At 42.8% G+C, this 13046-nt stretch overlaps 1 protein-coding gene across 1 annotated transcript; it reads left to right on the top strand.

Moving 5' to 3' along the window:
• The first annotated feature begins 5375 nt into the window (after positions 1-5375).
• Positions 5376-6341, top strand: LOC120617063 (olfactory receptor 2G3-like). Its single transcript, XM_039880654.1, has one exon. The coding sequence runs from the start codon at positions 5376-5378 to the stop codon at positions 6339-6341; it is 966 nt and encodes a 321-aa protein (XP_039736588.1).
• Positions 6342-13046: the final 6705 nt, after the last annotated feature.

Raw genomic sequence — 13046 nt, 5'->3', positions numbered from 1 at the left:
GCTGACATGACTATATAAGTTGGTAAACTTCAGTATGATAAAAACTATTCTTAAGAAAATGTTTCAGTTGACAGCCCAGGAAAAAAAATTATAAAAAGGATAAATGCCCATAATACATAAAAAATTTCTATAAGTCAATAAGGAAAATCAAATAGGCCAATAAAAAATATTTTATGTACAGGTATTTCATGGAAAGACATGTACAAATGGCCACATATGTAAAAAGATGGCCAGCCTCTCTAGAAACTATAAAAATGTAAATTAAAACAAAAATGTGATGATTTTTGGCCATAAGATGGATATAAATTTAAAACTGACATATCCATTATTGACCAGAAAAACAAAAAAAATTGACACTTTTTTACAGAAGTTGGTATACATCGATAAAGCTTGTTTGTGCTTAGTTTGCATAGTTAACTAGAATTAAAATGCGCATTCCCTTAAATTTAGCAATTCCACTTTAACAAAACCTATTCTGTCATGCGTGTGAATAGAGAACATTTGGCCTTATGGCTAGATACAAGATCCAAACACAAAGATCAATAATTTCTGTGAATATCAGCAATAATCAACTAGAAAAATCATGGAAAATTAGGTCTCATTCACAAAAGCCACCAAAACTCTAAGTTAATGAGAGAGGGAAAAGTATGCAAAACTTACACAAAGAAAATTACTTATAAAAACTTTTCTGAAAGATGAGAATAAGATGTCTGAGAAAGGTTAAGGATGCTAACAGCAGAACTGTTTGACAAAAAAATGTTGAAAAAAAAAAAGTCCACCAGCGTAGGAATGGCTACATTAATTTTTCCTCCATAGTATGGCATACTCCTCAGCTGTCAAAAAGAATGACATGTTTCCGTGTGGCCCTACTTATTCAACAGAGATATTTCCTAGACATATTAAGCAAAAAATGTAGTTATGGAAGAATATTTCTTGACACTAAATAGTATTAATAATATTCAATAGCATGGATCATTATTGAACTGATGCCCTGCTTGTCAGAGTTTGTTCTCAGAGCTTGGAGCCACCATGGGACAGAAAGTCCCCAGAGATGACCTTCGATGAATTCCCAAAAAGATGAGAGAACGGGCCAAGAGGAGATGGGATGGCTCAGAGCCAACCCCACCCAAAGTCAATGATGCTGGCCGGTCCCTAATGCTTTCCTTGTCTGCTGCTTATAAGTGGGGATTCATCCTCGAGCAAGGAATACTAGACTGGATCTTTGTCACCTCAGCCCCTTGGAAGAACTGGCCTCCCACCAGCCCAGCTCAGCACCTTGAAGAGGTCTGGCCTCACCTGCTGCTGGGGGCCTGGCCAGGACACTCAGCCAGGTAGGTCAGGCTGCTCCAAACTTCCAAGTGGCTCTCATCTCACACCTGGGATGACTGGAGGCAGCAGAGCAGCGATTAAAACCTGTGGTTATAGGGGTCGTCAGCCAGCTTGCAACCCCAGCATGGCCACTTACAGTTATGAGACCTCAGGCAAACTGCTTAACCTCTCTTTGCCTTGGCTTTTCTATCTGAAATAGGGACAGTCACATAGTACCTGCCTTGGAGAATGGTTGGGAGGGTTCCATGTATGAAAAGTGCTCAGATCGGTGCCTGGCTCAGAAAGTGATGTTTAATGCCAGTTCTCACCCTGCTGATGTGGGACAAAGTTTCTCAAGACTAGGCCGGCACTGGGAGCTCAGTGCTGTTGACATTTTAGGGCCAGACTATTTCTTTGCTATGGGGGAGGGGTTGTCGAATGCACTGTAAGATGTTTAACAGCATCTTTGGGCTCTGCCACTAGATGTCAGGAGCATTTTCCCCAGCCATGACAACTGAAAATGTCTCCAGACATTGCCACGTTTCCCCTTGGGGGACACAACCATCATCGATTGAGAAGCACTGCTCTAAGTGAGCTCTCCGTAAGCAGAGGCCACGAGACTGCAGGGTGGGAATTCTATGCAAGACACTCAGGCTTGGCGAAGAGGTAGCTCCGAAACTCTCATCCTATACTGGTACTTCTGTATCACTGACTAGCCAGGCTCATTTCTCCCACGGGTGAAGGCTCAGGACTGGGGCTCTTCGCTCCTCTTCACTGCTTAGATAATGATGTTTGTGGTCATCTAACTTACGTCCAAGTAAAGGTCATGCCACACAGTTCTGAGAAACACACATTCATCCATTTGGAGGAATAATAAAGACGAACTGCTGTTTCATGTACCAGGCATTATTTTAAGAGCTTCGTTTAATCCCCATGACAATTCCTTGGTGGGGGAGGGTCATTGTTATTCCTGTGTGTTACAGATAAAGAAACCAAAGCACAGAGAGGTTGAAAGACTTGCCTAAGGTCACACAGCCAGCAGTTGTTGAGGCTGGGGTTTGAACCTAAGCAGCCTCCCTCCGAGCCTGTGCTGCCAACCATGACACAACTGGCCCCTTGGTTGTGAGTACTGGTGCTGGTGACTTTCAAACTTATTTTTTCACAGAAGGATCTTGTCATCCAATGAATGCTGAGACAATAATCCAGTGACAATTTAATAGATAAACATGGGACTGGCTCCAGCTGAAGGAAAGGGTTTGGGTCACCACCCGACAAGCTCCCTGTGCCTTCATGGCCCCTGTGGCCTCCATGAAGCAGTTTGAAAATGCCTTTGCAAACCTCTCAGTTTGCAGATGAGAAAGCTGGAACAGAAGTCAGAATAATAACTGACTTACAGGACTAAGAATAATAACTGCAAGGGCCAATAGTTATTATTCATATGGTGCATATCAGGTACCGTGCTACACACGTCAGTATGTCACCCCACTTCCTTTCTGAGTGATGCATGCATAAATGCCATATTTATTTTTTTAAGTGAATTTTGAGAAACATATGAGCAAAATGAAAAAATATGTCTAGAGAAGGTAAGACGAGTTGGCCCAGGTGTAAAGAGCTTGACGTGGGGGTGTAGCACAAAATCTGCAAGCTGTATTCTATAGGGACACTGGACTGCTCAATAATGGTAAGATGTTGCCACGTTTTTCATCATGGCAACATCTTGATGCAAGTTGTTAGAACTTACTCTTTTTTGGAACTTACAATGCACATTTTATCTCTTCCCTGAGCATCATATCTGAAAAGCTATGGGTCTGATGTTCTCTCTCCAGACTTATACTGAAATAAATCGCAGCTAGACAGTAAGTGGTGTTCACCTGTTTACCCCTTAAAACCATCTCACACAGGTACCTGCATGGTGCTGGACTGTTTCTTCTCTGAGGATCTTGTGCGGGAGGAGAAGGGGAGAAATATCATTAGCTGTGGGTCGTGTTGCTTTTTTTCCTTTTTGTTCGAGGTAGGAAGCCTCCACATCCCAATGGGCTAGGAGATTCTGGTAATGAGAGAGAGGGAGAAGGCTGAGGATGGAGGGAAGCTGTGTCATTTCCTAAGCCTGCTGCAACAAATCATAAACGTAGTCTTCAAACACGCACGTGTTATCCTACGGTTTTAGAAATCACAAGACAGAAAGGGACCTCATGGAGCTAAAACAAAGGTGTTGGCAGGGCTGCGTCCTTTTCTGGAAGGCCCAAGGAAGAATTCGTGTCTTTGACTTTCCCAGCCTTTAGAGGCCCCCATATTCCTTGGCTTCTGGCCCCACATCACTCTGATCATCTCTGCCTCTGTCATCCCATCTTCCCTGAATCTCTTGCCATCCTTTCCCATATTTTAAGGGCCCCGTGATTACACTGGTCTCATCCAGTATTTAGTGTCCTGGGGGCTGCCAGACCAAGTACTACAAACTGAGCAGCTTAAAACCACAGACATGTATTCTCTCATAGCTCTGGAGGCCAGAAGTCCAAGATCAAGGTGTCAACTGGGCCATGTTCCGACACCTGCAGGGGAAGCCTTTGTTGCCTGTCCCTTGCTTCTGGTGGTGTATCACCAATATGTGGTGTTCCTTGGCTTGCAGATCATCACTTCAATCTCTACCTTCATATTCACATGGCCTCTCCCATGTGTCAGTGTCTTCACATGACTGTCTTCTTATAAGGACATCAGTTATATTGCATTAGGCGTCACCCTGCTGCAGCATGACCTCCTCTTAACTGTTCGCATCTCTAGTGAGGTCACATCCTGAGGAATGTATCTCTTTTTTAGTAGGGGAAGAACACAGTTCAACCTATAACACAAATAACCTCCCCATATCAAAATCCTTAATCACATTTGCAAAGTCCCTTTTACCATATGAGGTCACATATTCACAGGTTTCAGAGACTGGGACATAGATCTCTTTGGAGGGACATTATTCTGCCTACCAGGGTGAGGTCGTTTATGTACCATAGACCACCAAGACTCAGTTAGAAGCATCAGGCCAGTGCCCAGCCACCAGAAATGGAAGTGAAAATGGTGGGGGGTGTGAGAAATAAAAAGGCAGTAATGTTTTCCATTAAGAAGTTTAAAAATATGTTTTCGTTCTTACTTTATGACACAATCTCAGCAGCCAAGGGACTATAATGTAAAGAAAGATAAGGAACACACCTTATAAATAACCCGATCATAGTAATGGCCAACCTTTAATGAGTGTATGTTCCTTTCACTACCTCATGTGACTCTCCCAGCACTGCATTCTCCTATTCTACAGAGGAAGAAACTGAGGCTCAGGGAGATTAAGGTATTTGTGCAAGGTCACACAGAATCCGAAGCCTGGCCGTTTGGTTGGAAAAACATTTTCAGACACTATGTCCTTTCTGTGTACTACCTGCTTTCTAAGATAGATGCCGGGAAATGAAGAGGTGAGTAAGAAATGGTCCCTGATCTAGAGTGGGGTGGGGGGCTCAGTGTCTACTGGAGGAAATGATTGTTGGAACTTTGGGGTGTATACTATAGTTAAGATGCTATGGAGTTATGTAGCAGTATGTATGGTAAGATCAAAAGTCTTAAACTGGTGGCCACGTTTGTGATACAATGTTTTAAATCTAAATTAACTGCTAAAATATAAAAGTCAGAAGGTTTCACTTTTTTAAAAAAAACCCTGGAATTCGGCTTCTCTTGAAAAATATCAGAGAATCTGGCAATGCTTGGTTCACCAACGGCAGTTGGCAAGAGCTTAGAACAGCTGCCTCATTAGGACTGAATGTCCACTTCTCTACAGCACCCACTGTTCCCTTCCATCGTACACACAGCCAAGTTCACTAACTGTATGTACCTGTCCGGCCTCTGTAGGTGTTCAACTTTGAGACCTTGAGGGAAGACACGTGATATTTGTATTTAATGAAGCAGCATTTGAGCCTCCTTCCAGACTCCGCTCGCCAGCTTCTTTACCAGTTCTCCCTAGGTCTTTGCAGCTGTCACACCCCTCTCCTCGTGCATGGCTCCTTGAGCACGCTCAGGAGCTTTTCCAAAGACAGAGCATGGCCAATCTCTCCATGGCATCTGTCTTCCTCCTCCAGGGCTTCTCGGCTGATCCTAAGATACAGCTGTTCAGCACTGCTGCCTTCCTTTTCATTTACCTCGCTGCCATTCTGGGGAATGTCTCCATTGTGGCCGCCGTGACCCTTGACACCCGCTTGCACATGCCCATGTACTTTCTCCTCAAACACCTGTCCGTAGTGGACATCTGCTCCATATCTACCACCCTTCCCCGGGCCCTGGTGGCCACCATGCTGGGCTCCAGGGAGATTTCCTTCCCTGCATGCGCATCCCAGCTCTTTGCCTTTATCTGCCTTGGATCTACAGAGTGTTTTCTCATCACCTCCATGGCTTACGATCGTTGTCTGGCCATCTACAGGCCCTTGATGTACAGGGCAGCCATGAGCCCCCGGACCTGCATCTCCCTGTTGGCGGTAGCCTGGATCAGTGGGCTCCTTTTCTCCGCCTTCCACACAGCCAACACCTTCTCTCTGCCTTTCTGTGGCTCCAATGTGATTGAACACTTCTTCTGTGACATCCCCGCACTCTTGCACCTGGCCTGTACCAGCATGGATGCCCATGAGGCTGTTGGATTTGTGGTTAGTGGCTGCGTCATCATGAGCTGCTTTGTCCTCACTGTCCTGTCCTATGTCCGCATCTTGGCCACAGTGGCTCGGATCCGCTCTGTGGCCGGCCGCTGGAAGGCCCTCTCTACATGCTCTTCTCACTTGGCCACTGTGCTCCTGTTTTATGGCACCGGCAGCTCCGCCTACATGCAGCCTGCCAGGCACTACTTCCCACTGAGAGGGCGCCTGGCTGCTGTCTCTTACTCTATCCTCACACCCACCCTGAATCCACTCATCTACAGCCTGAGGAACAAGGACATGAAGGGAGCCCTGAAGAAGCTCTATCTTCACATGCCATCTTCTAAGGTCTCCTTGTCCATGTTGGGGGAGATGGCTCACTAGCACTTCATTATCCATCCAACTACAGGAAGGGAGATGGAGGAAGTAGAGGGCAAGCAGTGTGCTTTTGAGATGTGATCCAAAAGTTGTTCTCTACACTACTGCTGACATCCCATTGGCTACTGCTTAGTTATATGGCCATGCTGACCTGAGAAGGAAGCTGGGAGATGTTGTTCCCAGCTAGGTTGCCATATGCCCAGATAAAACTTCAGAGACGACATTATTTACTCGTTTTTAATCACTCTTCCATGTCTGATCTCTTGATGAGCCACCATCTATCTTTTTATTCCTTCCTATCATAATGCTTCCTACTCTTCCTTTCTTCTCAAGCCACCTGTACTAGTTTTCAGTGATCACTGAAGAGGGTGAGGCAGACACACCCTAAGGTGATCACCAGTGTATCATATCCTTGTATAATCCCTGCCCCTTGAGTGTGAAAAGAACCTGTGATTTATTTTAACCAACAGAATATGGCAAAGGTGATGGGATATCACTCTCATAATTACCTGAGATCTACTCTCTGAGACAGAAAACATTCTGGCACTTTTTGTATCCCCCAGATCCCTGAGTGCCTGGCTCCCTATCACCCTTTAGGTCTCAGCTCCAATGTCACCTCCTCAGAGGGACCCACCTGGGTTCTCCCATCCAAAGCAGTTCCCTTCCAAGTCACTCTCATCCCCTCATCCTTTTCTATTATCTCCATTGCATTTATCATCCTTCTGAAATTACCTAAATTATTCAGTTTCTTTGCTCTCCCTGAATTCCTCCCCACCTTCAAATATAATCTCCATGAGGGCAGAGCTGTTTCCTTCAATGCCGTATCCCCTGGGTGTAGTGTAGTGTTTGGCACACACTATGTGAATTTTTTTCTGAACAAACAAATGTGAAGAACAACAAAGAACAAAAGCCACAGCTGCTCTAGTATTGGAGTCGGAGAGACTGAGATCACTGAACACCTCCTGGTTTCTTACCCTCACTCCACAGCCATTTCTGTATTGCCCGTGTGGGCTCTTTGGGCTCCACAAACCCAGTTCAGATACCCTTTTCCTACTCAGATTAATAAATGCTATTAAATCTGAAGCACCATTGATTGGAAGATACATTATTTATGTTTCACTAAGAAAGAAAAAGACACTGCCAATCAATATATGACCCCTCATCAATAAAATCCTGATTTCCCATGTAAAAATGTGTTGCTCAGCCTTCAGATCACAGCTCAACTATCACTTCCTGATCACTCTGCTGGCCAACCTAAGCCACTTTTCCCTCCGTTTCTCTCAGTAGTCTCATTTCCCCAAAATATGTACTGCTATTTTAATTAATTGTGTAATTAGTTGTTTAAGCCTATCCCTCACACAAGAATGAAAGCTGAATAAAGGAAGAGGTTACATCTGCCTATTTCCCATTATCTAATGCTGTGCCAGTAAACCAGCTCTCTGGAAAAAATGGTAGCATTTGCCAATTTCCATTCACCACAGCTGATGTCAAGCTACGGACTGATAGCTTAACAACTGTTTTGCAACATTCTTGAATATTCAACAATTAGCTCTGTGAGCTGGGACAAGCATGTTGACCCAGGACCAAAAACACTGTCCGCACATAATAACAGCTCAATAAATAATTGGTCAGTGAATGAATATATTTTTGTTGACTCTCATGTGAATGTATAGCAAGCATTTCAAACTTAACACATGTACATACAGCTCATTTCTCCTCTATACCTGTGCTGTCCCCAGATTTTACCCCACTGAGTGGCACTGCCATCCATCGATTGCTCAGGGCCAAAACCTAGCAGGTGTGTTGACTTCTCTGTCTCCCTCACCTCTCCCCATTACCCTCCACATCCAGGGTATCTTTGAGGCTCATCAGTTCCACCCTCAATGTGTATTTCAAATCCATCCACTCTCACCATCCCCACAGCCACCATCATCTCTGGCCTGGACCATTGCAACAGTCTTCTTCCTGGTCACCCTACCTTCACGATTACCCTTCCCAACCTCCCCTCCACTCAGAGCCATGCCGTTATATTAAATACAAATCAGGTCACATCATCCCCCTGTTGCAGACCTCTAATGCCTATTCACTGCCTTGAGTTCTCCATGGTCAGAACCCCATCCAGCTCTGCAGTCTCCTGCACTCTCCCCTGCATCTTTTATTCCCAGTCATGCTGGCATTACTGCAGTTCTTCAAACACACCAATCTTCTCCCGACCTCAGGGCCTTTGCACTCACTTTCCTCCAATATGTATCGTTCTCCAAATCGGGGCATAAATGCTGCTTCCTATTCAAGCTTTGCTTCCTTGTCAGAGTGCTGGGCCCCATGCTTGGAATTTGACTGGTTAGGTCTGGGCTGGAGCCTCAGAATCTGCATTTCTAACACATTCCCAGGTGTATCCATTTCCTGTTGTTGCTTTAACAAAATATCACAAACTGAGTGTCTTAAATAACAGAAATTTCGTTTTTCACAATCCTGGAGGCCAGGATTCTAAAATCAATATCCCTGGGCTGAAATCAAAGTGTCAGCAAGGTCATACTCCCTCTGGAGGCTCCAGGGATCTTTCCCTGCCTCTTTACCTCTGGTAGCTGCTGGAACTCCTTGGTTTGTGGCCAAACTATTCCAGTTTTCAAATCTCATTCTCCTGTGTGTGTGCACACACGTGTGTGTCAATTCTCCCTCTACCCCTTCTTGTAAGGTTACTGTGAGGACATTAGGGCCCAAACAGATAACCAGGATGGTCTCTCATCTCAAGATCCTTGACTTACTCACATCTGAAAAGGCCCTTTTTCCAAATAAAGTAAAGCTGACAGTTTCCCAGGGTTAGGAGCCCTGGGACAGCACGAGGCACTGCCTGGGCTGAGTAACCACACACTGGGCTTACATTCGGTCTGACATCGTTGGTTCTAGCTGTGTGCTCTTGAGCAAGTTACTCCCTCTCCCACCTGCTCACCCTGTCCCCACCCATCTGGGGCAAGGCTCAAAAACCATGTTAAGTGCCCCACCCAGAGGGGTTCAGATGCCTCAGAATGGTTCCCTGGGACCAGATGCAGACCACAGGTGCTTTGTAAAAATGAATTGTCCATGTTAAAAGGCTTCCCATAAAAGCTGGGCATTCCAGATCCTCTCACCAAATCAAAGGACCTGGTAACAGGAGTTCCTTTGGTTAAGATTACTCCTGTGCTCTTCACCACATCTGTCCTCCCCACCTGGCTCCCTTAGGGGCAGGAGTTTGCATTCTTTCTTCTTTATTCCGAACCCGTCTTTTTACTTAAAAGGCGGAAGTGGGCCAAGAACCATGGCAATGGGTCCAGTACTTCCTCTTGCAAGGTCCCACCTGGAGGAGATCTGCTTATCAGATGGCCTGGGCACAAGCCTTGGACACAGAGTTTCCCATATGGAACTGTCAATGGCAGGAAAGATTCCAGGCTGAGGCCCAAGTCAGGGCATGGCTGATGCCTTGAGCTGGTATTCACACACATAGATGTGTGTGTGTGTGTGTGTGTGCGAGCGCGTGCGTGTGTATGTCCATGCACATACCCACTCACGCTGCTAGGCTTCTCTGTGTTTTTATGGAGAGAGGGTCCCAGTTTTCATCAACATTTCAAGAGCATCTCTGGTCCCCAACTGCTTCTGGAAGCCTGGGATTGGGCTGGCTTGAATGCAATCAGTGGGACAATGAAGTGACCCCATTCCTGGGATGCTGCCTTTTTGTGAGAAATATAACAATGAAAACCTACACAAGAAAACCCACAACTGCAATAATATGTAATAACTAAGGAAAACTTGAGACCTTAGAAGAAAACTACAAAACTTTACTGACTGAATTAAAAAAGCTTGATTGCATGAAAGGACAATATTGTATTCCCGGATGCAAAGATGAAGGGTAACAATGTTGATTCTCCCTAATTCATTTATAAATTCACCTTAGTAATCATCAAAAGGCTGTTGTTAATTGATAAATTTTCTGGAATAAACAAATATTCTGAAGGAATAACAGAAAATTCCATATACATACACATGCATATACTTTTTTTAAGGCACAATGATAGAAAAACTCATTAAATATAAGGCATTGAAATTCAAATATAGATCTAGGATAAAACAGGACAAAAAGCCAATGAAAAAAAGTAGATGGTCCAGATATAGATCATATGCTGTAAAATAATATGACTGAATCATTTACTGATGCTGGGGCAACTAACAACGGGGGTGTAACTTTGATCCTCTTCACACAATACCCCAAAGTAAAATCAAGAATGTTTAAAGCATATTAAAAACATAAAATAACAAAAAACTACAGAATAAAACACTGTAATGTTTAGAGAAAGTTAGATTTTGTAGGCTTGGAATAGAAAACAGAGGACTGAGCTATATAAAAACTGAAACTTTATAAAAGAAAATGCCAAACAAACAAACAAAAATATTTATGGAAAAAATGAAGATAAAGAATATCTTTATTACACAAAGACATTGTTCAAATTGCAAGGAAGAAGAAATATAATTGCTTAAAGCTTAGAAGAAAATGTTCAACTTCTTTAACAATCAAGTACATGCAATTAATTAGATGCCTTTCCCTATTCAATTAATAAAGGTGAAAAATGCTCCAAACACACAATGCCAGAGAAGATATGTGGAACGTGCACTGCCACATGTTCCCAGCAACAGTGCAAACTGGTGTAACGATTTCAAAGGGGCTTAGAGGTACATATTGAGAACCTTAAAAAAATTACACCCCTCCTGACCCAGAAATTCCCCTTTGGCTAAATTTATCTTAAGGAAAAAATCCTAAGTTTGGAAAAATATTAAAGCACCAAAATGTTCATTACAGTATCAATTATAATTGAGAAAAATCAGAACTAAATTAAACACTCAACCAGAGAGAGCCATACATACAAAGTTCTGGGTATACTGTGCAGCTATTATTAAGGAGGTGATAATGACAGCCAAGGGGGTGATAGAGCAGTGTATAAACTGTAATACTCAATGGAAAAATAAGATACTGAACATGGAATGATCACAGCTATATGAAAACTAAATACCTTTAAATAAGTAATACAGTTACATGGGTCAAAAGGTGAAAAGGCACAGAGGTACCATGAAAACTAGACCTTTTCCAGCTACTTTCTGGTAATTATTTTTAAATTAAAAGAAAACAAACCAAAATGTCAACCTGTTCATGGTATATTGGGGGTGGGAGGTGCCAAAGGAGGGGGAAAGATCTACTTTTCGGTAAAACAGAGATTGTCTTCAATGAGTCAAGCATTACTTTAAAATGAAAAAATAAACAATCCTTTAGAAATGCATACTTTTAAAAAGAAAAGTGAGTTCATATAAATCAATAAGTACAAGTGTAAAGACAATAGCTAAATAGGCAAAGGGCATAGATTATACCCAAACAAGTTTAAAAGCATATGGGGGGAATAATTTATTAGTAAGCAAAGAATCACTTCTTTGGCTTATCGAATAGGTAAACTTTTTGTTGGATTAAGTGATAAATGTCCAATGCTGGTAAAGTGGTTCAAAGGCTTATTTCTACCAGGCATGGCAAGACATTTCTTTGCATATGGAAACTTTGCTCAGCATGTCTAGTCAGCTCAGAGTGCTGTGTTAGAAAGATGCTTCAGGTGCAATGAACTCAGAGAAAGTGTAACTGATTAGCAACCTCTGTCCCTGACTCAAGAGGGAAAAGGTTGCCACCTATTCACATCCAGCACAGCCCCTGAAGAAACAAATTCAGCAGGATCTTTAGAGAGCCATAGATAAGTGCCTAGTAATAACAATTTTTAAAAATCTATCCTAAGAAAACTATGAATACAATGCTTTATGCTCTGTTAATCAAAGCTTTATATAATGTGCATTAAAAATTTGTCATTAGAAAATAAGTGAGAAAAAAAGAACTTCAAATTTGTGACATGCATATGAAAAACCTTTACACATAAATTTATTTTTACAGAGAATACTAAAGTATGATAAAACATAGTTGTATTTTGATGTGTAACTCTGGTTTACAATTCTGTATTGTCATTAAGAAAACTTTAAAAAGTAAATGAATAGTATATGAAAACAAAATATTCCATAATAGCAGATGCTGGTTACTGAGTGCTTACTATGTACCAGGCACTGTTAGTCTCATTTATACAGAAGAGCTCCAGGTCTTTCAACAGTTCAGGGGGCACTGTAACCCCATTTCCTAAAAAGCCTAAGTTTAATCAGCTTCTAAGGAGGGGCTGAGATCAGGCCTCAGGTCTGACAGCCCACACCTTACCCTCTCCTCCAAGGCCCTTCTGCCTGTGGCCATGACTACATCCCTGGGCCTGGACTCCAGTGTCTGAGACTATTAGAAAGTTTATTATCCTTTTTTGCTTCCTAAAATTTTAATACGCTTAATATTATTTGTTTAGTGAGGAAAATAAACCTAATAAAACTATGTTAAAATTAGGGTTTTGACAAACCACTTCATCTGTGGCTCATTCTAGACCTGACTTCAGTCTTGTTATTTTCTAAAATAAATTCACAGTGCAAATTATTCAAGGAGAAAGGAAGTGTGGAAAGAGGAGTGATTTGGTTGTTCCCTAGAGAAAAAGATCAGCACAACCTGAGACCTTGCCGAGATGAGGTCAAGATTATTTCCAAAGCCTTCGAGATGAGGTCAAGAGCATTTCCAAAGCCTTCGAGACACACATACTGTTTGGCCTAGAAATTCCACTGCCT

Source organism: Pteropus medius, unplaced genomic scaffold, assembly GCF_902729225.1.
Source record: "Pteropus medius unplaced genomic scaffold, Ma_sr-lr_union100, whole genome shotgun sequence".
NCBI lineage: Eukaryota > Metazoa > Chordata > Mammalia > Chiroptera > Pteropodidae > Pteropus > Pteropus medius.
Note: the sequence above shows the minus strand (reverse complement) of the source record. Positions and strands in the feature narration are given on the sequence as shown.